The sequence below is a fragment of the Crotalus tigris genome, unplaced genomic scaffold (assembly GCF_016545835.1).
Source record: "Crotalus tigris isolate CLP2741 ecotype Arizona unplaced genomic scaffold, ASM1654583v1 scf7180000024151.2778019, whole genome shotgun sequence".
In the NCBI taxonomy this organism is placed as follows: domain Eukaryota; kingdom Metazoa; phylum Chordata; class Lepidosauria; order Squamata; family Viperidae; genus Crotalus; species Crotalus tigris.
This window is the reverse complement of record NW_024100413.1, coordinates 464,110-487,888: the sequence shown is the minus strand read 5'-3', so window position 1 is coordinate 487,888 and position 23,779 is coordinate 464,110. Positions and strand designations below refer to the sequence as shown.

The 23,779-nt window shown below is 34.7% G+C and overlaps 1 protein-coding gene across 2 annotated transcripts in view; it reads left to right on the top strand.

Moving 5' to 3' along the window:
• Positions 1 to 23,779, top strand: part of UNC5C (unc-5 netrin receptor C) — a 361,800-nt gene that overhangs the window by 310,367 nt on the left and 27,654 nt on the right. For both annotated transcript variants that reach the window (XM_039322862.1, XM_039322861.1), the window contains 7 exons: positions 998 to 1,189; positions 4,303 to 4,647; positions 6,957 to 7,044; positions 12,567 to 12,735; positions 16,682 to 16,915; positions 21,572 to 21,721; positions 23,338 to 23,502. In XM_039322862.1, coding sequence (XP_039178796.1) covers positions 998 to 1,189; positions 4,303 to 4,647; positions 6,957 to 7,044; positions 12,567 to 12,735; positions 16,682 to 16,915; positions 21,572 to 21,721; positions 23,338 to 23,502 — 1,343 coding nt within the window. The remainder of the gene's footprint in view (positions 1 to 997; positions 1,190 to 4,302; positions 4,648 to 6,956; positions 7,045 to 12,566; positions 12,736 to 16,681; positions 16,916 to 21,571; positions 21,722 to 23,337; positions 23,503 to 23,779) is intronic.

The following is a 23,779-nucleotide window of genomic DNA, read 5'->3' as shown; positions in this document are numbered from 1 at the left end:
TCCAGCAAGCTATCCAAGGCATGTTGAGGTATCAGCTTGTTCTGTTGCTGTTAATTGTTGTTTTGTTCTTGAAAGTTGTCTAAAGCAGGGGCTGTTTGGATTTTCATGTCAGACCATGTTTGAAACAGGAGGAACAAATCTGATTTGGACAGCTGCCTTAGGCTCTGACAGATTGCAGACTTCTTGCATTCTGTCAGCGTGCATAAAACAGTGATGTTCTCAAATCTGAAGCTTACTATAAATCACGAAAAAATAGAAAATATTTTTTTAGAAAAGAAATCAGTACTGTATTAGAAGCATGTTTTGAATTTTCTGACAGTATGATATTTTCCTCCACATTTCTAATGTTTCAATAGTCATCTATAGTCTTAGAGTAAAGTTGCATATTTGGGACTTAAAAAATAGATTCCCCACAGCTTGTCAACAATATATAGATATTTAAAATTTCTTTAGGCAAAGTATATGCAACCACCCCAATTGATACATAGATACAGATGCATACACTGATCCACAGAGACTCCAATTAATAAAATACACATGCACATTTGAAAAGTACCAACATACAATTACTTCTATGTCTCCATATTATGGAGCTCTGTCCTCAAAGCATTTTCCTTTAAGAAGTAGGCAGATTGTCTGTCAGACATGTCACCATTTCCCATTTATTTTTTTTAAGATTTGGTTAGTTTTAAAAGTAAAGCTTCAGTATGCTAAAAGGAAAAATAGCTTCTTTTATTAACAGGTGCCCTGCTGAATAAATTAGCACTGAAAAGAGTGCTAAATGGCTCTCTTGATTAAATTTGCCTTGACAGTCTAGTTACAAACAGTTATGACTAAAGCTTTGAATATTTTTTCCTCCTTACAAAATCATATGGCAGAGCATTTGATTTCAAATTAACTTGCAGAACTATAATAAATACCTATAGGAGCTGATAGAAATATGTGGGACAATTAATATGTTCTACCTTTATGTCCCAATTTTTTTTTTTCCTCCTAGCTGCTCCTGATTCGGATGATGTCGCTCTCTACGTTGGCATTGTGATAGCTGTGATTGTGTGCTTGGCTATTTCGGTAACTGTTGCATTATTCATCTACCGGAAGAACCATCGAGACTTTGAGTCAGATATTATAGATTCATCAGCACTAAATGGCGGATTCCAGCCTGTAAATATAAAAGCTGCAAGACAAGGTTTGTTTCCAGTCACTATTAACAAAATTTAAACAAAAGCTGCAAGACAAGGTTTGTCTGTTCGTTTCCAGTCACTATTAACAAAATTTAGAGTTATGCCATAAAGCCGATTTCTCCAACTAAATGCCCTGTAGATAAATTCATCTAGAAAACTTAATCTATAAGGGCTAATGTCACTTGGCCTTCTTCTTCTTCATCCTCCTTTTTTTAAAAAAAAAAAAAACTTATTACCTTTCCTTGCATCTTACCCAATCTAAATTGTAAGTTCTTTGATCAGGGACTCTTCATCAATTATATATCCTATATAGGATTCAAAGAATAATAATTTGGGAGGCGAAATGCAGGCCCTTCCAGCTTCCTTTTCCTTTTCTATTTAACCTTGCCATGCCAAGATAATTTCCATTAGTTTGGCCTATAGATTTATTTCTAATCAGTTCATTTACTAGAGAACTATATCAGACACCTGTGGTTGCCCATTTTTCAAGATTTGTTTTCAAGAAGATTTTCCATGAAAATCAACGGGACTCATAGGAGTTTAGCCATGCAAGGATTACATTTTTCTATGCTGTAGAAGAAGAAAAAAATAAATACTGTACGTGAACAATAAGAAATGCCAAATGGATAAGAAAATTACAAAACATCCAAAACATTGTGATTTTTTTGAATTTTGATTCAAATTCTTCAGAATTTCGCACAGAATACAATACGAAGAAAGATTTTTTAAAATTTTCTCACTTATTCCAATTTTTCTAATTTATTCTATTTTCACTGCTGCCACTTCTCATTTCCTTCTTCTGTGTGGAGAAAGTCCATCCCATGTCCATCCAATGAAACTTTTAGAAGATGCAAGATGCAAAAACAAATCTGCTCATTGTGCATTTCAATAGGAGGAAACAATATGATTAAAATCTTCAAAACAATGGAGACGACATGATAGTCATATGCTTTTCAATAATTTATAGCCTACAAAAACACATTTTGGGGAGGAAGATAACCTAGAATCTTTTTCCTGACATCCTTCTGCTTTCCTTCAAAAAATTACTGTTTTTGTCTTGGAAAATCTTATCTGTAAACGAGGTACTTGAGCCTCAAAATGAGACATTCCACAAGGTCTGGAGCTTTTTTCAATCTTGAAACATTATTTTCAAGGTCAGAATACTTTGAATGGTCAACCTGGGGTTTGGACCATTCCATGATTAAATGTTTACTGACCTATAGCCTGTAAGATGCCCTTTTATATTTTCTTCCCTTCTGGGTTCCTTCACTCCAGAATTGGTGTCTATGGTTTTGAGGCAGCAGCTTTTCTTTATTTTGCCATACTCAGTTGTTGTTGTTAATTGTGAAGTCATGTCCGACCTGTCGCGACCCCATGGACAATGTTCCTCCAGGTCTTCCTGTCCTCTACCATCTTCTGGAGTCCATTTAAATTCACACCTACTGCTTCAGTGACTCCATCCAGCCATCTCATTCTCTGTCGTCCCCTTCTTCTATTGCCCTCAATCTCTCCCAACATTAGGCTCTTCTCCAGTGAATCCTTCCTTCTCATTAGGTGGCCAAAGTACTTGAGTTTCAACTTCAGGATCTGGCCTTCTAAAGAGCAGTCGGGGTTGATCTCTTCTAGGACTGACCTTTACTTAGCAGGGAAATCAGTGCAGTCTAGCTTACAAGAACACTTCAGATAGCATCTAAACCACATAAACAAAATAGACTGACTGGAAGGATACATTGTGGGCCCCATCAGATTTCAGCTTTATGAACTTCTGAAGAAAGGAACCTTTATATCATAGAACGTCAGTTCTACCTACTTCTACACACCTAACATTTGTCCTTTATATAAAGAAACAAGAGAGCACTTGATCCTGAACTTCACTGCACTTAGGTTGCATTAGTTGGAAAACCTTTCTAATCACAGTTTGCTTCCCAAGTTCTTGAAATCTTCTAGAATCCATTCTCAGGAAAACCCCACTTCTAAAATACAAGTGAATGTAGCAGTAGTAGTATTTTTTAGCCAGCAGATATAAGCATGCTCAAACTGAAAGCCACCAAGTATTCTACCATGTAGGTCAGGTGTGTCAAACTGCTGGCCCACGGGCCGGATGCGTCACGTGGAAGCTGTGCCCGACCCATTGCCAGCAAAGGCAGAACACTCCCAATATGTTGCGTGACATCACGTGACATTGCAAGTTTGACATGTCTGATGTAGGTGATAATTTGTGTTTGTCAAATTAGTAAGATTTGTGCACTAGAAGAGGATGCTTCCTATATTGTAAGGTATAAGGTTGACAAGGTTGTCCTCCAGTTTGATTAATCTTCTACAAAGTATTTTCTGTTTTTCAAAGACTCCTTTCCCAACTCTATTAGTCTCCTGGGGATTTTTTTTCATTAGCTAGATCTTAGGCCTTTGCAATGTCCTAGATCTGTTTTCTGCCATGCTGACACTGGCATAGCTTTCTTAACTCTTTCCAACATTTCTGTCAATTTTGTTGATCACTTTGTTGGTATAAACTCCTATGCAAATCAGAAGTCAGTCTGCCAAAGCTTTTGGAATCTACTGCTCTTTCAGGAAAAGTTATATGTTGGGACATCTCTAGAACTGCAGGTTGATGTACTGCATCTATGAGAAATTATTGATTAGAGGTAGTTCAAATATTTAAGGTGCTTCTGTTACAGCTGTGCTTCTTCCATCCTATCTTAGGAATACTTAACCATGTTCTTTACCCATAAGCATGATGCACAGAAATCATCTGGAAAAACATCAGATTCTGTAAAAGTGAATCTTCATATGTGAAATTCCTTAGTATGACTGCACACATTTCTACATATAATTTTAGCTGCATGCAGCAGGTTAATATTTTCAGATTTTAAGTTCTACAGCCCAACCCTATACTCAGTCAATGAATTTCATGACTAATATAAATTACTTTTTATCTGTGGTTTATGATCATATTTTTTTTTAACAAAATATGTTCAAAGTTGCCCTAGAGGCCAAGTTGAATATGGAACCTTCTGAGGGTTATATTCATATCAAATCCAGAGAAAGCCTATTGGGAATGCTGTTTTTAAGGCCATGGCTTCTTGATTTTAATATTACATTTTTTTCTTCTTTAAAACAGATCTCCTAGCTGTACCTCCTGACCTTACTTCTGCAGCAGCTATGTATAGGGGCCCGGTTTATGCCTTGCATGACGTCTCTGATAAAATTCCAATGACCAACTCTCCAATTCTGGATCCACTGCCCAACTTGAAGATCAAAGTTTACAATAATTCTGGTGCAGTCACACCCCAGGATGAGCTGTCCGATTTCTCATCCAAACTCTCTCCACAGATTACTCAATCCCTACTGGATAATGAAGCATTAAACATTAAAAACCAGAGCCTTGCACGGCAAACAGATCCATCGTGCACTGCTTTTGGGACCTTCAATTCTCTTGGAGGTCATCTGATTGTACCGAATTCAGGTAAATTATTATTTACAGTCATTTGCTTTTAAATAACATTTCTCAGATATTTCCAGAGTTATTGGAGGTTTCCCCCCCCCCTCTAGCAAAGGTTTGGATCATTATACAAAGTTATATTCTACATTTAAATCAGAGAAATATTTTTCTCCCATTTGATTTTACTTGGCTATTATACATATTCTTCTCAGGAACTTTGGTCTTCTGAAGGAGAAAAATGCAAAACTCTGAGTCATTGCCATCAGACAGAGACCTTTTACTGTCAACCTATTTGATGTAGGATGCTCAGCCCTTTGCTTTTTTTCTTTCATGTATCACAATTAAAGAAGTGAAGAGGGAGAAAACTTTGAAGTTCAAGGCAAAAAGGATTCTGTTGTCACTTGACATAAAAAAAAAGAAATTATAAAAAAGAAATCAGTTCCAAATATATTTGTTTCCTCCAGCTCAGTAAGAAGGCAGATGTTTACAATACAATAGTCCTTTCTCTCTGCATTTGAAACCTCAGAATTTATTTATTTATATTTTAAAGAAAAATGAGCTCTTTGGTGGTCAAATAGAAAAAAAAACAATAACAAAGAAGAAAATCCATTATTTCTTCCATAATTATAATGACCATTTGCAGGTATTCCAATCAACTTATTTATGTGTAAGTTCTGTCTCATAAGAAGAGATGATATGACACAGAACAATGTAGCAATTGCACTTAGACTTATATACCATTTCACAGTGCTTTATAGCACTCTCTAAGCGGTTTACAGAGTCAGCATATTGACCCCAACAATCTGGGTCCTCATTTTACTGACCTCAGGAGGATGGAATGCTGAGTCAACTTTGAGCGGGTCAGGATCGAAGGAATCGAACTCCTGGCAATGTGAGTAGAGTTAGCCTGCAATACTCCATTCTGACCACTGTATCACCATGGCTTTTAGTTGGATTGAAGTTGGACTGAAGTTCTTGCCAGACTTTGGGAAGCACTGGGGAACTTACCATACAGGAAAGGTTTTAGAATGAGAAGGTGGGGAATATTCAATGTGTTGTAATCACTGTTAATTAATTTGCTTATTTAGCTGCTGAGACTATATAATAGTCTGTATATACAAAACATAGCAGGGCAAGACCAGCAGGCCAGGGGTGATGTTGAGGAAGTCAGAATCGGGATGGTCATGAGGACAGCATCTAATTAGCACTAGCAAACTCTCTGCCTGTTTATCTCTCTGTCTTGAAGCTTGCAAACATTCTCATAAGGGACAAGGGGATAATGCAACATTCTCTTCTCATAGTACAGACACTCGTCTTACCTTTTATAATATCTGAAATGGAAGATTATCAATTGCTTCCTGAACCATTAAGAATGTTCACCAGTGGAAACTTTAGTATCCCTAAATGTCTATTCTCGGTCATCCAGGTCATGGTTGTCCCAAAGCTGCTTTTTCAAAAGGCAACTGCACTTTGTTTTTCCTTGAAGATGTTTCACTTCTCATCCAAGAAGCTTCTTCTGTTCCAAAAACTGAAAGAACTGAAATTGGATGAGAAGCAAAACATCTTCAAGGAAAAACAAAATCCAGTGGCCTTTTGAAAAGCACTTTTGGAATTTTTAACATCCCTACCACCCCTGCCTAAAGGCTTCCTCTGAGAGGAGAGGATCTGGGTAGGGATTGTAGACCTAGAGAGATTTTAACAATACATTTAATTTTGCAGCTGCTGAATCTTAAATGATTACAATTTAATTGCATTTTGACAGCATACTTTTATGGGCTGTATTATACATTGTAATCCAATAAATATCCCAAGCAGCTGGCAATACAAAAATGGAGCGAATATTCCCCATTCTGTAGCCAGATTTACATTAGTTCATCTAAATAGTGTATAATGACCAGATAAAGCTGATATCCTCAGGAACATGAAAGAGACTCCTGTTGTTTCATGAGCAATGTTTTGTTGCCCTTTTTTTCCGAGTTTCATTAAATAAGAATTGCCAAGAACAATGATCCCATTACTACTGTTTGGAATAGTAAATGCAACTCTTGGCTTTTTTCCCCTCATTTTTACCATCTAAACAGCAGTGCAACCATCTGCTCATTTCTTAAATAAAACAAAAACAGTTTCAGACTCCTAGAATGCAGAAGGCAAACACCGTGGCACCAACAAGTCAGAAAACCACATCTATTAAGAGGGCTGTAAAAATCCTATTTCATTTTCAAGAGTCTGGGTAAAATTCTGTCAATCTCCAAAAAGCATATTATTCAAAAGGTCAGACTGTCTCCCCCTTCTCTTTTATTTTCTTCAACTTTTTTTGTCATCTTGTTTTATAGGAGTAAGTTTGCTGATTCCTGCGGGGGCGATTCCTCAGGGGAGAGTTTATGAAATGTATGTGACGGTTCACCGAAAGGAGAACATGAGGTAAAAGAGATTCTGCTGCTCGCATTTGCTTGAGTGTCTAGTTGAAGGGAGGAGACAGCTTGTGCTAATGTAACCTTCTGATCAGCATATCTGCTTAGACTAATCCAGGGGTAGTCAACCTTGGCTCTTTTATGACTCGTGGACTTCAACTCCCAGAATTCCTGAGCCAGGAGTCATAAAAGAGCCAAGGTTGACTACCCCTGGACTAACCTAAAAAAGATGCTGAGGCCATAAAATGGTTTGCAAACAAACTGAGAAGGCTTGCTGAGGAAATAAGGTCTCTTCTCTATGGTATGAGCCAGGAGCAAGTGATGAAATCTTGCACTCTGTTTTTTTATTATTATTATTTGTCAAATTTAGGCAACACTGCTCTCGCTCACAGTGTGATTCTAGACAGTTAATTGCACAGCTTGAGTGGTTAAGAGGTATTTGGGAAACTAAGTGCAGAATAATTCAGGAATAACAGAACAGGTTCTTTGTCTTAATTTTTTTTTACAGTTTATTCAGAAAATAAAAATAAAAAGTGGTGTTATAACACATAGGTTTTTGTTTTGTTCTTTTTTTGTCTTGTTCTTGTTCTTGTATTGTTCATTTTTCTTTTTTATTTTGAGTTACTGTATTGTACTGATGTTTTAAATGGGTCACTTATGCAAGATGGGAGGTCATATAAATGTAGTAATATAAATATAAACAACAAAAATATAGTTAATTATGGAATTTACTGCCATATGGTGTGATGATAATGAATTTAGGTTTTAAAAGGAACTACACAGATTCATAGGAAATTAGGCTATTACTCTTAATGACAAATTCTATTTCCTTAGTAGAAGGCAATGACATATAAACTTAGGGGCATTAGCTAGGTTGGGGAATTTTTTAAAAAAGAAACTTAGGGAAAGACAAGGGATAACACTCTCAAAAAACATTGATGGTTCAGAGTTTGACAATGCACAATCTGATAAAGAACATGTTTCAATGTGGAAACAACATGTAATGGCTCATTATGCTAAATCTTCAGGACTGGATTGCAAAATGTATTTACATTTTTTTGTGTAATGTACATGTTTTTCCCTGACACTACATAATCCTGTTTTGCCGTTTTCAAAAAATAGTTTTGAGACGAGGATAATTTTGCAAGTTCAGTATGACGTTTCTGCTATCTCACCCTATCTCATATAAGTATAATAATTTTTCTGAAAGAATATTAGAAATAAATTTAGGTTTATGTGTTTTCTGAATGCATTTTTGGCAATAGATGGATCCAAAAAGCTTTTATTGTGTTATGGACAATAATAATAATATATATGCATTTTCTTGGCCAAAATTTTGTTGAGTGTCAATTTATGGAAGTGTCAAGTAGATGACTAATATCAGATAAACAAAGTTTTTCTCTAATTATCAAGACACATAAAAACAGTTTCTATTATAATATCTTCACATTTCTTTTTTTTTAGTTCTTATGTGATATTGATTTTGCTATGATTGAATAGTGATGCATTTTTTTGCCACCTACATAATCTGGCATTGTTCTTTCAGCAGAATATTTGTTATAAGAAAAAAAATAATAAAAATTAAAAAGTACTGATTCTAGCATATGGCATTTCTGAGCAAAAGAAAGAAGTGCAAATATAGGATTGGCAAAGGCTGCCCAAAACACTTTTTGATAATGCCAATTTGGAGAAGACAATACATTTATATAAATATATACATGAAGTAAAACTTCAGTGAAATACCCAAAAGTTTTAAATTTGTAAAATATCCAACATGTCTAGAAGGATAACCATCTGCTCCTGTGGTTATTCATCTCAATTCTTTCACTATATTATTTTTTTTCCTTTAAATTCTGTGTTAATCAAAGTATAGTATTTTATTCCAGCAAACTAAATAATTGGCCCAATAACAAAGAGGACACAGTTGAAATAATGAAATCTGTATGTCACTCACAATTATATATACTATAAACTTATGCAAGCTTACTAATTGCCAGCATGGCTTTCCCTGAGGAGAACCCAATATTGTAATTTAGATTAGACAGAATCATTAATGACATTCTCAGAAATCATAACTACAGACACCAGGTTCCTTGGGTGAAGTCCTAATAACTGTTTATCAAGTTTGATTTTCTAGATGAATGCTTAATATAGTAATGATGCCCTCTAGGATAAATACATAGGAAAAAAAAAGATTTGTACCAAGTTTTAAGAGATGTAACATGGGTAATTGTAGTACATAAGTGAATGTCATCTTAAGTTGTACATGACATTCACCACATATTTCTGAGGAACCATCAGCAGAACAGCAAACTGTTCCCTGCCCATTAAAAACTTATTTTGGTTTATGCTCAAAAGAAAAAATGTCATTGCTTGAGTTCACAGCTGTTATTTCTTAAAGTATTTTCATTGCATTGCATTCTAATGAAACACCACCAGAAACTTGGTGGTATGAATAACCTAAGTCATTAGTCTCTGGAAATAGGGGTCATTAAAAATATTGGAGAGATACAGTAATAAAGGTTTATGAATATTTTAATACACTTTTCAATTATAATGAAGATCCACTTGTGACATTTCCTGATACTAACTGCATTTGTAACATAATCCTAGATTTTAGCCTGCAAACAAGAACTAGCCTAGAATAACAGAAAATATTTTACATTTTTCTTCTCAGACAATCTACTGTTTTGATTCTTCTTAAATTTCTGTTGCAAAATATGACTAATGTATCAACAGCATTGCAATATTTAAATGGCTTACTTAGTTATACTGTGTTCTGTGTCTGGTAATAGATAATTCTCTATACAGAAACAACAATATATAATGGCTCATTATAACTAAATATGTTTATGAATTAAGTTCATTTCCCTTTTCTCTCTTCTCTCTCTTTATCTTTCTCTCTTTATCTCTCTTTTTATTTATTTATTTATATATTTATGAGACTTATATACCGCTTTAAGTGCAAGCACTCTCTAAGCAGTGTACACCAGTAAGCAATGTATATATATATATATTTACATTGCCCCCAACAATCTGGGTCCTCATTTTACCTACCTCGGAAGGATGGAAGGCTGAGTCAACCTTGAGCCGGTGAGATTTGAACCGCTGACCTGCTGAACACAGTCAGCTAAAGTGGCCTGCAGTACTGCACTCTAACTGCTGCGCCACCTCGGCTCTTTTATCTTTCTCTCTCTCTCTCTCTCTCTCTCTCTCTCTCTCTCTCTCTCTCTCTCTCTCTCACACACACACACACACACACACACACACACACACACACACAACTAGAACTACAGTGCCACTGAGAGAGAGAGAGACAGACAGACAGAGACAGAGAGACAGATCTCAGTCAGATTTGTGAACTCCATTCAGTATTTGGAATATTTACCATATGAAATTCCCAAGAATCCTCAGGCAATGTTGTTTGAATGATACGGGCATTTGTAGAGCAGAACTGTCTGCAAGAGTAAAATTGTTGGGGGTATCTCAGTACATACATTGGCTACCACATGAGCCAGAACACCGCATGGTCAGAGTTTTTCCTAATGAAAATGTCTATGTAGTTTTTCTCTTGTGTGTATTTGTATCAAATACACAAGTCTTTTCAGCAGTTAACATCATTTGAGTTAGTGTTAGCTGGGGGAAAGGAGGGAAGAGTTATAAATATATCTGAATAAGACTATAAAATATATCTGAGCAGCACTGTAGCTCCAGTTGTCATTCCTATGCCACAGTGACTTTTTATGGGTTCTGCAGCATACAGATCAATCAGTCAGTCCGTCAATCAAAATATGCCTTTATAGAGTGCTATACAGAAGACTGTCACAAAGACCTGCATTAGCAGAAATCTCCCAGCTCGATATTAACTAATTGTTTCTACTTGAATCCTCCTACCAAGACCTACGTTCAAATTAGTGATTTTGGATTATTCTCTAAGAAGCTGAATTCTACTTTGATTCTGCCCTCCTCCCATCATCCCTGACTTCTTATTTCTGGCTTGTGTAGAGTGGCAAACAAGGCGTCACAGGTTACATATAATGCTAAACAAACTGCAGGCAGATTTCCTATTTTGGTTAGCTACCCCTACTGGCAGCATGAGCGATTAACTGAGTAATCAAGCAGTATGCCTCTGCATAATTTTAGCATGAGGATGAGCATTAGATTGAGTTTTATAATTAGTGATAGCTTCATAATACTGTTTCTGGCTCAAACTGAGGGTTTCAATTAGGAAAATATTTGTATTATTGCTAGGGTGAATTTTTGTATGAAGAATTTATAGGAATCTGCATAAAGTGTTTTAGGAAGCAAAAATATAAATCTGTATTATTAGGCAGATTAATCTAGAAGAATGAATAGAAAGTTGATGAAAGAAGATATTATATGTATGATAAAATGATAAGGCCCAGAGTATGGAATTTTTTGCATGAATATGAGTTTAAAATTTTGGCTGCTAAATGCAAAGTCTAGCTAAGAATGAAAATGCTTAAGAAATGGTTCAGCACAAAGAAGGAGTTAGACAAGGATGTGTCATGTCTCCTTACTTTATGATATATTTATGGTTCAATGTATAAGCAATTGTACTGGTGACATTAGAGGAGTGTTGGTTGCAGATGTAAATGTACATGTACTTTTGCACTCAGCTTTTATTGTTTTGTTGGTTGACAATCTGAATGATTTCCAATGAATGTAAGATAGATACTAAGTTATAGCAAAGAGTGTGAATCTGAAAATTTATGTGTCAAAGAACAAGCATAGTTGTGTCTGATAGAAAATGAAATGATTTTATAGTTACATGTGTGTGAGTGTGTACACATTATAGAAATGGGGAGAAATTAGAGCAAGTGGATGTATTGATATTGCTTGTAAAATGTTTACTAAGTATGGGAAAATAAAAGAAGACCTTCTAAGATGGACAAATACTATTGGAAAGATAATAGGTGGTTTGTAAATTAATAATAATAATTCTAGATTGATACAGAGTTGGTGACCAGTAATAATTTGAGAAGTTTGGCCATCTATAGAGACAAAAAAATAATGGTCAAATTGAAAATTAATGTATAAGGAAGAGTGAATGTGTTGAAATAAAGGAAAAAAAATAACTAAAAAAGTTATGATGACTTGATGAAATCCTCAGTGAACAAGATGTTACACGAATCCTAGTATCTATGTGGTGGAAGCAATGTCATTTTCAAGAATAAATAAATAAAATACAGTGGAAGTTCTATTGCAAATCTACTATAGAACATATTCAGACTGACAGTAGCTTACTTTTCATTTGATGTTTTCCCAATATTTATCATACTGTAGATACTGCCTGCCATTGTTTGAGAGTTATATTCCCTCTGCTTTCCTTCCTTGTTCTTTTGCAGTAATTTTAGGCATAAATAGTTTATATTATAATTTAAATAATAAATAATGCCAAGCTTCACTGTGATATCAATTCATGGATAAATAATAACAGGTTTTAAAATGAATCAGTTTCAATGATACCAAATGGTTTCCCCCCCCCTTCTTCCTTTATAATCCATTCAGGCCACCAATAGAAGATTGTCAAACCCTTTTGACCCCTGTAGTAAATTGTGGGCCTCCAGGAGCATTACTAACTCGGCCTATCATTTTAACGATGCACCACTGTGCAGAACCAAACACCGAAGACTGGAAAATTCAGTTGAAGAACCAAGCAGCCCAGGGACAATGGGAGGTGAGATGATTGCCCTTCACCTGCATGGCTCACATTGTCTGATTGAATAGCCATTAAATATATATTTTTCATGAGCTGTATGTATCATTGCCATTTTTTTAATCATTTCATTCACATTTCCCAACTTGGTGTTGGGACTGCAATTTCCATGGAGCGTTCTGAGTTGTAAATTAAGGGAAGAGCTATAAATTCTGAGTAATAGTAGATAGTATATTGTGTTATTCCTGATACTGAAATTGTTTGGTATGTTAGGGAAATTTTTTTTAAAAAAAAAGAATATTTCTTTTCTTTTTTCTGGAACACCTGGGATCAATTTAAGCTTTTTTTTTGTAATTCATACATTCTTAAAAGCATGAAGGAGAAATGGGATGTAGCTAGTTATACTACATATATGTTTGATTCTCCCATCTTGATGTGGAAAGACTGAAAAGGAATGTAATTATATTCATATGAATCCTACGGCCTTTTATGAACTTGAAAATTTTGTATAGTCCAAGATATAAAACCTGATCAAACAAAACACAATAATCATATTCAATCAAGTATTAAAACAGTTCTTCTTTAGACTTTATCTATCAATATACAGATGTAAAAGAGGCATATCTAATTCATACATTTCCATCTTAATTTAACTGCTATAATTTATGGTTACTTGAAATGTTTTTATCTTTTTTATAATCTAAGATTAACTTTACAGTTGAAAGTCACTGGAAAAAAAAGATAAGATATGATGGGATTTTGTTTAAGAAAAACTTCTCCATTCCAGTGGTATAGTATTAATAACTCTGGTAGAAAGTGACCTACTTTATCTACTCAGTGGTGCTAAATGGTTGGAAATATGTCCAAACACGTTTTTATAGGAAAGGGTAATACGTTGCTTTGCAGCAGGCACCTGCTAATAAATCTGTACCTTCACTAAAGTAGTCAGCATTGTTTCGCTGTCATCTTTGAGAAAACATAGGTGTTGCAGTTCTGTTGAAATTCTCATCTTTTTTTGTAAAATTACTTTTTGTAAAATGTACTTGACATCATAATTTGAATTGTTTGCTAGTTGTATAGCAATAGCAACTGAATAAAACAGATACTTCAGTTCTAAAATCACCTCTAGGCTTTGATATGCTGATTTTATATTGAAATATTTGCTATGTGGAATTTTCCATTAATGTTCAGAATATAAAGCAATGGACTTGTAAAATAAACAACTTGTTTTATTCACTCTCAAAAACCTAAATTTACAAAATTGAGAACCTTAATTATCACTAGAACAGCTATTCTTTGCTTCACATAAGAACTTTCTAGATACCCCTTTGAATATGAATGATATTACTATATGTGGATTTGCTGTTTTATCTTGTATTTCCATGTTATTTTTTAATATTAGCTATCTTGAGCACTGTACATATAGAAAACAGGAAATAAACTAAAGTATGAGTGCATATACACTCAACATACATAAACTGCACATTTGTTGACTGAGTGATATCTTGACAAGTGATCTAATCTTGTCAGGTATATTTTTATGATAGGTTCTTTATTTCTTGCTTCTTGTATATATATTTATAGGGATTTGACAGTAGGGAATACCTAAAAGCTTTTTCAAACACTGTAGTTCTGTGATAAGATATGCATTATACTTATCTTGGAAGACCTTGTATTTAAGAATATCTAATGCTTCCTGCTTGCATTGATTATCAGTTTCTGGCCCCAATTAAGAAATGGTGGTCATTTTTCCATTTGTATTGAGCAATGATCTTGTGCAATACTTTTACTAGCTAAAGTAAGATGTATGGAAGTTACATTTAGAGATTTCATAGTACTGTCATCCTGTCCAGGGAACTCTGTTTAGTAGACTCTTTTCTGTTTATTTTTTCTTTGATCAAATTAAGATTCATATCACGTTTTCCCTTTGATGTTTTCCTATGCTATTAACTTTTATCCTGAATATGATGTTTCATTATTTTCTACACCTTTGATTTCATTATTGAATATTCTTGTAAACCATTCAGAACACTTTGCTATGAAAGAATATCACAAATATCACAAATTAAATATATAAAAATAAGGATCCACATTTTATTTTCAGGTTAACCAACATCAAACCCCAGAAAACTTTTGCTGCTGTAGTCGGAATTGGGTTATCTGTACTCATTATTTTGGTACAATCTCTTGTTGTACATGTGAGCATGCAATCTTGAACAAGCTTCTGACACCATATCTTATTCCTTTCTTTCTTTTGTATATTTTCTCCTTAGTTTAACTAGATATTTGTTCCTTCTGTTTGTCCTCTTTTATACTCCTCTTCTATAGAAGACAATCAGGAATATGAAGATATTTTCAAATGGACTGTTTTTAATGCTTTCTGGCTACCTCAGTCTCCTAGCTAACTGTAGAGTTTGGGCAATGAAAGCACATTTTCATAAGTGCATTTTGCTGTTGCCAGTGTTGTCTTCTTTTGACATAGGGATATTTTGTTTTCAGTTATGGAAAAGAGAGTGCCTCTTTTGTGATTGATCTGGCTGGGTCTAGACATTCCTAAAGCATTAGTGATCATGATAAAGTTTTCATCTCCTTGATCTGTTATGTCATCATCAGAGAAGTCAGCAATATGTTAGAAATCAACAATAAATTGGCATTAAATAAAGGTCAATAGAATTTGGGGGGGGGTGTACTTGGATCTCTTGTGGCAACACAAAGATTCTAAACTGATGATGCATTTAACTCTTCCCTCCATTTCTCTTCTCATACACGATCCCAGCAAAGTTAGATCCCACTTCAATCTTCTCCACTTGCCCGTTTTTAACCATGTCTGTCTCCAATATATACCAAGTGCTTGTCTAAATAACCTGAGTCATTGTGAGGATGAGAGGATTTAACATTAGACCTCTGTATCCATTGTTACAAGTTGTCAATTTCCCCCTTTTCAGTCCCTCAGATTAACTGGTGGCTTCCAAAACCACTGACACAAGTGCTTTTGCATCTCTTGAGTCTGATGGATTAATCTAATTGGAATACGGCTTAAAAATTGTGGGAAAGTGATCCAAGCTCCTATTTTTTTCTCCACATAATATTGCATCTTTGGATCATGTGCATTTTGTGGTAATAAAATGCAATGATCCAATGACTATAATTACTTGAATAAATAGATTTATTATTATTATTATTATTATTTCACAGTGCTTTCAGTGGCACTCTTGACATTCCTAACTTAAGTATGAAAGCTAGTTGAGTAAATTTGGGCCAGTCACTCTCTCTCAACTTGACTCACTTCACAAGATGGCTGTTGTGAGGAAAAGAGGAGGAAAGACTATTAAATATGTTCACCATCTTGCATTATTTATAAAAAATAATACAGATGGGATAATTAATTAAAAATTCCAGGAGGCATTTTCTTTCATTAATAAAACAAGAGCCTTCTTCTTTCGTTCTCTTTAATTTTTTTTTAATCAGGATTATCCAGGATTCCCATGTTATATGGACTGTCTTGTAGCCAAGGTGTGGTTCACGTCTCTCTTCTTATAGTCTCATTAAACGCAAAAAAAAAAAAAAAACCCAGCAGCTTTGGATTTGAATCCTTTGCATGGAAAAATGTTAACTGCTTGAAACATACAGTAATTTAATTTGCTTCTGAAAATCAAAATAAGTTGGGGCCACCCATACTTGAAATATTAGGAAAACATTTTATATAAATAATAGTCAAATATACAGTAAATAAGTGAGCAAGTATTTTGAAAGCTACTGTATATCCCTGATTTATTTGAATTCTAGTTCCTGAAATACTTTGCTTGGTATCAGTTTTTCTCAGATTTCTCCAAATATTTTACATGTCTCCATGGTATTATAACTGGAAAAACAATTTTACTCCATAAATGGTATGCACAGAAGCAGTGTTGTCAACATTTTCCAAGCCATTAAATTGTTCTTATTATATTGTCTTTTATCTTTTCAGGATGTAGTAGCAGTTGGAGAAGAAAACTTCACTACTCCATGTTATATCCAGTTGGATCCAGAGGCGTGCCATATCCTCACAGAAACTCTTAGCACCTATGCCTTAGTAGGGCAGTCAGTCACCAAAGCAGCCACAAAACGTCTGAAGCTGGCCATATTTGGGCCACTGATCTGCTCATCCTTGGAATACAACATTCGTGTCTACTGTCTGGATGACACCCAAGATGCCCTTAAAGTAATTTTCATTTTTGATATTATCATGGTTTCTCCTTCCTTCTCCTTTTCTTGCCATTGCTGCTGTTATTACTTAAGATTTAATCTTTGGTTTGATTCACAGTCTGGGACTGGTAAAAACTTAACAGTTCAAGTCCCAACAAAGGACCTAAGAGCTGTTAAGGTAGTGTCTGAGTATATGGGCAGTTCCATGTTTGTTGGATGTTTGATGGTGCTGCTGCTGTTGTTGTTGTTGTTATCCTTACCATTATTGCTTTAATATTTACTTGTGGACTTTACTTTTGATTACTTACAAATGTCCATTAATATCTTTTATAACAAAAGATGGAGATGAGTAAGACAAAAAAAATACAGATTAAAATGTAACAATGCCCTTTTCATCATCCTTTCACTCACACTATAAGTGAATTCTTTTCCCAGAATGCCTTATTCTTTTGTCTACCTGCAGTGTAATCTGGATTCCACAATATTTGCATTATTAAAAGGCCATAAGGTGCTCAAAAATTTAATTGCTGGTTCATGTATTTTTGATGCAAAGTGCCAGTTCCCCAGAGGAACAAAACATATAAATGCCTCTTTGTAAATACTTTATAATGATAAAAGAACCTCCGGGGTTGTTAATGCAATGCTTGCTGTTGTATTGCTTAGTTAGATAACTTTGTCTGCAGTGTTTGCACTGAGAATTTGCAACACAAATGATCCAGCATTGCTGCTTTCTCTATTCATACACACAATCTTATTCATTCATGTGAGTTCAACTAATTCACAGCAGGGTTTCTGCACTGACAGGTACAGCTCCAACTCTTTTGTAGTTGGAATCTATGGTGCAGTTATAATCTCCATCATTAAGCATACCATTATTGATATCTCAGTCTTTACTTGTAGGTTGTCTATTGAGTGGATTTTTCTCAGTGGGTTTACATAATGGTTTAGTAAATATATCCATAAAGTCTTCCTAAAACTGAATTGTTGCGCATTGCTTGCAAATCCATGTGACTCCAAATGACATTGGCAATGCCTTTTATAGAACAAAAATTATTGTTGTTCTATTGCTATTACTATTGCACCACTGGTAATAATGGTAATACGCTGTTATAATACACTGTTTACATTGTGTCTCTCAGTTAACACAGTGGTCAGGGTGTGTTACTTAATGGATAATGGTATGACTTCTGCGTCTGTTTTAAATACAGTAAGGAAACATTTGATAAAACTGTAAAGTAGAAGAGAATATCTGTAATTCAGTGTTAACTATGTAGTCCTTGGTGCTTTCATAATGATGTTCTCTACTGGGGTAATGAAATGTGTGCAAGCAAACAATCAAGTTTGGAGAACAACAAGGACTCTACAGAACAATAAAAACAAGTCATATACATCTTTAAAGGCAAAAGAAAATAGCTTTTTAAAAAATCCTCTTTAGTCTGGCACCTTACCACAGCAATTTTAGGGCTTTAAAGTGCTTCAAAAACATACAGCCCCTGTTTGAATAGAAACAATAGACCAAACCTGATAGTGCCATATGATCTTAAAACTTTTACAAACAATTATCTGCCTGTAGCAATAGAATACAAGCTGGCAAAGCTTTTCTGAACCACATGTGGGGTTTTTTTGGGCAGTATCTGACGGCTTGTTAGAAAATTACTGCATTTTATTCATTAGAATATTATTGCTTGCATTTCAAACTCATTAAAAGGGGATTAAGTTCTGAGCAGTGTCAAGGTTTTAGTCTCTTAGAGATAAATTATTTTTTCTTATCTGCCCATTTTGGCCCACAGAATCAGTAGGCGTTTTCTCATATTCTCTAGACTTTTTATGTGCAAACAAATGTTTTCTGAGAATTAGTAATAGAGGGAGCTAGCCTCTGGCTTATGCAAGGAAGTCTGTGAAACTGTTCCAACGTTTTTGGGTTTTCCGTGGAGCCAAATGGTTTTTAGGAATTCAGATACTTAACATAGAACCACATCCTATTTTTAATGTTATATTGATTAATGTAAAAATGAGCATAATGTATAATAATATACAAGTTAATATATTCCAGTCCAATTAAATAAATCCAAAGTTTACTTATATAGCCTTATTCTGGAACTGAACAGCATAAAGGCCCCGTATCATACTTTACCATACATTTGACCAGGCAAGACAACAGAAGCATTATGAAGCATTTGGCAAGTCATAGTACATTCCGGGAGTGTTGTGCATAGCACCAAGGAGACCTTCAAGCAAACTTCCATAAACCTGTATCCAAACAGCAGGTCCCTTCATAGCTGTTTTTAGTACTGTAACATTAGATGAAAGTAAAGATAGGTGTCTTAAAAGAAGTTAGCAGTACAAGTGCCTACTTATTTAAGTTTATGTCAAACATGTGTCCTGACAAAAAATAGCAAGGCACCATATAACCACTGTAAGGTTTTCAGATTAAATCAGCCCTCTGAATCTTATAATGCTACATGTTTCTTCTGAGTAAGCTAAAACATGCTAAAATTGTTTTGAAGTTTAGCAAAAAAAAAAAAGCACTATTATTGCTGTTATGTTGGTCACATAGTCAGCCAGATGTTCAGAGTGGATTTGGCGTTTTATTCAAGCCTGACACTACCAAATTTGTCCCAAGGACCCTGGGATAGGCAGATGTTGATGATGTAAAGGTATTGTCTCAGGATGCAAGCTGTTCCAAGTAAAGTTACTTATTAGTATTACACAATTATTAGTAGTGTTACGTAATCAGCCTTGATGGTTCAAACTGGACTTGAATCTAATTCTTCCTGCATGTAATCCAATACATTAACCAAGAAAAAACTTTATTCTTTCTGTTATCCATTCCCTTATTCACTCAGAAAAATCCCTAATGTCAATTTTTCCAAGTTTAGGGGGGGGGAAGCAAAGAAAACCTTAAAATGTTCGTTCCATGTTTGTAACATGGAACTAGAAATACTGTATACCCATACCCATCTTCCTTTCAAGTTTGTATTGAATTGCTTTGAAAAGGTGAGTAGAATTACTAGATAATAACGATCATAGTGTTATTAATTTTTCCTGTTTAAGTGAATCTTAATTATGCATAACTGTAGACTATATGAGGAATATATCAGTGAACTACCATAAGGAGATACAGAAAATCTTCCTTCTCACAACTCAGGACTATAATTTGGGTGTAATTAACATTGATAGCAATCAAATTATTATCGCTTTGGTTTTTAGGCATCTTCACACGATAATTAAGGTGTTCTTACAATAAGCTAAAACTGACTGGCAAAATGTAATTCTAAAAGCTTTCTAATTAGGCTCCCCTCAGCCCCCATTTAAATGCAAACAATATTTTGACTTTACGAATTCTCAGGTTAGTTGGAGACAACAGCCTTCTCAGTTATGCTAAATAGTTTGTGAGCATGATCATCATAATGATTTTGCATGTTTTTTGAAAAGGCATATTTTCCTTTCTTTTATGTATGGAGTGTGCGTGCATACATGGGGAAAAACTGTGAGTGTGATTTGTAAAGTCCAATCAACTAATTAACAGGACTTTTGCACCTATCTGAAAGTCCTTGAAATGGTTACATCTTTTCCCAGGACCAAGCAGCTGCACAGCAATGCCAGAAGATGAGTTTAGTTCCAGGAGTTGTGACAGGTGTTACACATGTACCCTGAAGTCCCTTTTTACCTTCATATATGAAGTGCAGCCTTTACCTGTACAGAAAAAGACCCCTCTTGGCCAAATGAACATTCAAATAGAAATTACATTAATTTTGATTTGGGGGATCAATTTGCAAAATCATTGTAATATATAGTACAATTCATCCTATCAAGTAATTTCCTGTTTGAATCAGAATAGGACCATATATAGTCCTTATCTTACCATGTTGACCAAATTCTGGCCATGTCCTATAACTGGTTTGAATAACACAAGGGTCTTCAAACTTGGCCCTTTTATGACTTGTGGACTACAACTCCCAGAATTCTTCAGCCAGCTGAGGTATAAGAGGTGTCATCCTTGTAAAGCCTATCTAAAGCAATCAGTCTTTCCTGGTGCAAAATGTTTTTCTTGGGCTACTCAGTTCATAGCCTATTTACGAGTCAATTATGAGTATATAATGCTTCAGTATACAGCTCAGATAACCAAGCTTAGAACAATGAGATTTGGGTTCAAATTTCCTTTCACCTATAAAACATAGTAGCTGATAACATTGTTTCAGAGATACAGTTGGTGAGTCTTTTTGGCAGATATTTCAGAGATACAGCTGGTGGACTTTTTCTGCTGTATCTCCCTTCAGAGATTAGAATGACTCCAACCCTGTTGGCTTTTCGCAAAGCTTTAAAAAGTTGTCTATGTACCTGGGCCTGGAATGCCAAATGTGTTTAAGGGCCCTGTTACTTGGTTTTACTGTTAGTTGATTAATCATCCTAGCTGCTATTTGAACTAATTTATTTTGTGAGTATGTTTATTGTTTTATATGTTATTGTTTATATGTTTTAAGTTGTTTTAGAATTGTAAGCCATCCAGAGTCACTTGGTTAAGTGGGGTGCTATAAAAATTGAATGAATGAATGAATTTATAATGATCTTGACTTCACAGAATAGAGCAGAACTTTGTTTTAATTCACATGTTATCAATGACTCTTTTAGTCCCATGCTAAATGCACTTTGTATTTCTTCCAACACTCAGGAAGTGCTGCAGTTGGAGAGGCAAATGGGTGGACAATTATTGGAGGACCCAAAGGCTTTACATTTTAAGGGTAGCACTCATAATCTTCGTTTATCTATTCATGATATTACTCATTCCCTATGGAAGAGTAAACTACTAGCAAAATACCAGGTAAGAATTGCCAAATTCTAGAAGAATTCATCAGCCGTCTTGCAATATTAAGCATCATTCAGTATTTCAAAGTCAAATGGGAATATAGAATTTCTGAAATTGCTGAATACTTGATAAGAATAAAAGAATGTTTAACACCTGCTGCTACGTTGTTTGGTTAAATGATTCTACTTTGCATTTTCGATATGTGTATTGGGGCTTGTATTTTTAAATGCTCATAAAGGATCTTGATAAGGAATGCACAGTGAATAGGCCAAGTTTGCCAAAGATATCAAACTGATAGCAATGTGATCCCTTTAAACTGGATGAAGGGTCAACCTAATAGCATATCTGTTTCATTTAAGTAAGTGTAAACTGATGCATATTGAGACAAAAGTATCGCTAACCTCGTATGTGAAAAAGAACCAGTGGACTAATAGACTATATGACTGAACCATGTATAATTAACCTGTGGAATTATCACAAGATGTGATGATAGCCACTAACTTAGCTAGTTTTATTTAAAAAAAAATAAGTAACACCAATAGAAGACAGATCTGCCAAGTATTATTATTCTTAATGGCTTACTGTTATCTGTTGTTTGAGAGTATTTCAGACTCAGATTCCTACTTGTAAGTATCTCAAAGTCCAGTTGGCTAATGAGAAACAAAATGTCTCTTGGCCTAGTTCAATTCTTACATTTTGTCCTGATAATAATTATTTAAAGGTGTACCATCACATTTCCACAGATCTTGAATGTTACCTTTAAGTGAGAGAGTCAGTATGGTGAGTGGTTAGAATGCTGGCCTATAAACCAGGAGACTGTGAGTTCTAGTCCCACCTTAAGCATGGAAGCCAGATTGGTGACTTTGGGCCAATCACTCTCTTAGCCCAAACTACCTCACAGGTTTCTTATTGTGGAGAAAATAGAGAAGGTAGAAGTATAATGTATGCTCGCTGCCTTGCATTACTTATAAAATAATAAGGCGGAATAAAAATAAATAAAATCTGTAGTTGACAATTCATATAATGATTACACAAACAATAAAGAAATATTTGATAGTGTAGAGTAAGGAAAACTATTGTATATGAAATAATACATATTTTTAACAACAAATGAAACAGCTATATCTTAGCTAGAATCCATCTGCCTGCCTACCTGGTTACATTGCTGTTAATTCCAAGAATTAATCTCTTTTTTATAATGCAAATATTATATAACAATAAAAATCTATTTGGAAATTTACATAAAAATGCAGTGGTGGGAATTTAATAAATATCAGTTATATAAAAATCAGTAAATTGACATTAAATTAAATCTAAGTTAGAAACTTTTTCTTGTTTTAGGATCTCAGATACCATTGGAAAGAATGGAGATTTTTGTTCCCAGAATTCCCAGGTTATGGTTAAAATTCTGGAGTATGTTTGTCTGGAGAACACCATGTTAAATATACACTTACCTTATTTATGTATTTTGTTATGGAATTATTACTCTTTTATTTCCTTCCATTCTACTCTTAATTATATTTGATCAATTATTACACTAACCTAGTCACTTTAGATTTATGTCCAACATAGATTTGACTAAGTGAAAAATCAGAAATTCATTTTTATTATCAGTATTATTTCTTCTCCAGGAAATTCCCTTTTACCACATCTGGAGTGGATGTCAAAGAAATTTGCATTGTACCTTCACCCTAGAAAGATTCAGCCTGAACACGCTGGAGTTGGTATGCAAACTCTGCATACGGCAAGTTGAAGGAGAGGGACAAATATTCCAACTCAACTGTGTGGTATCTGAGGTGAGGCATCAATACACTCTCACTTTCTTTCCTGACACGATTGGGTGAATATGAGAGGAAGATATTTGTTATCTACCGATCAAAGAAATAGCGTAGCAAGTGAGAGTATGCAAAAGTTCTTGAACTGACCAACTAGGATTGCAATTTGTTACAGATAATGAAATAAAACCAGAAGGGTGACTTTGTCTGGAAATGCTTTTATGTAATGAACACGTAAGAAAAGGAAAGATAATATTGACAATACAGAAAAGAGGGTTTGTCTAAACTGAAAGATAGT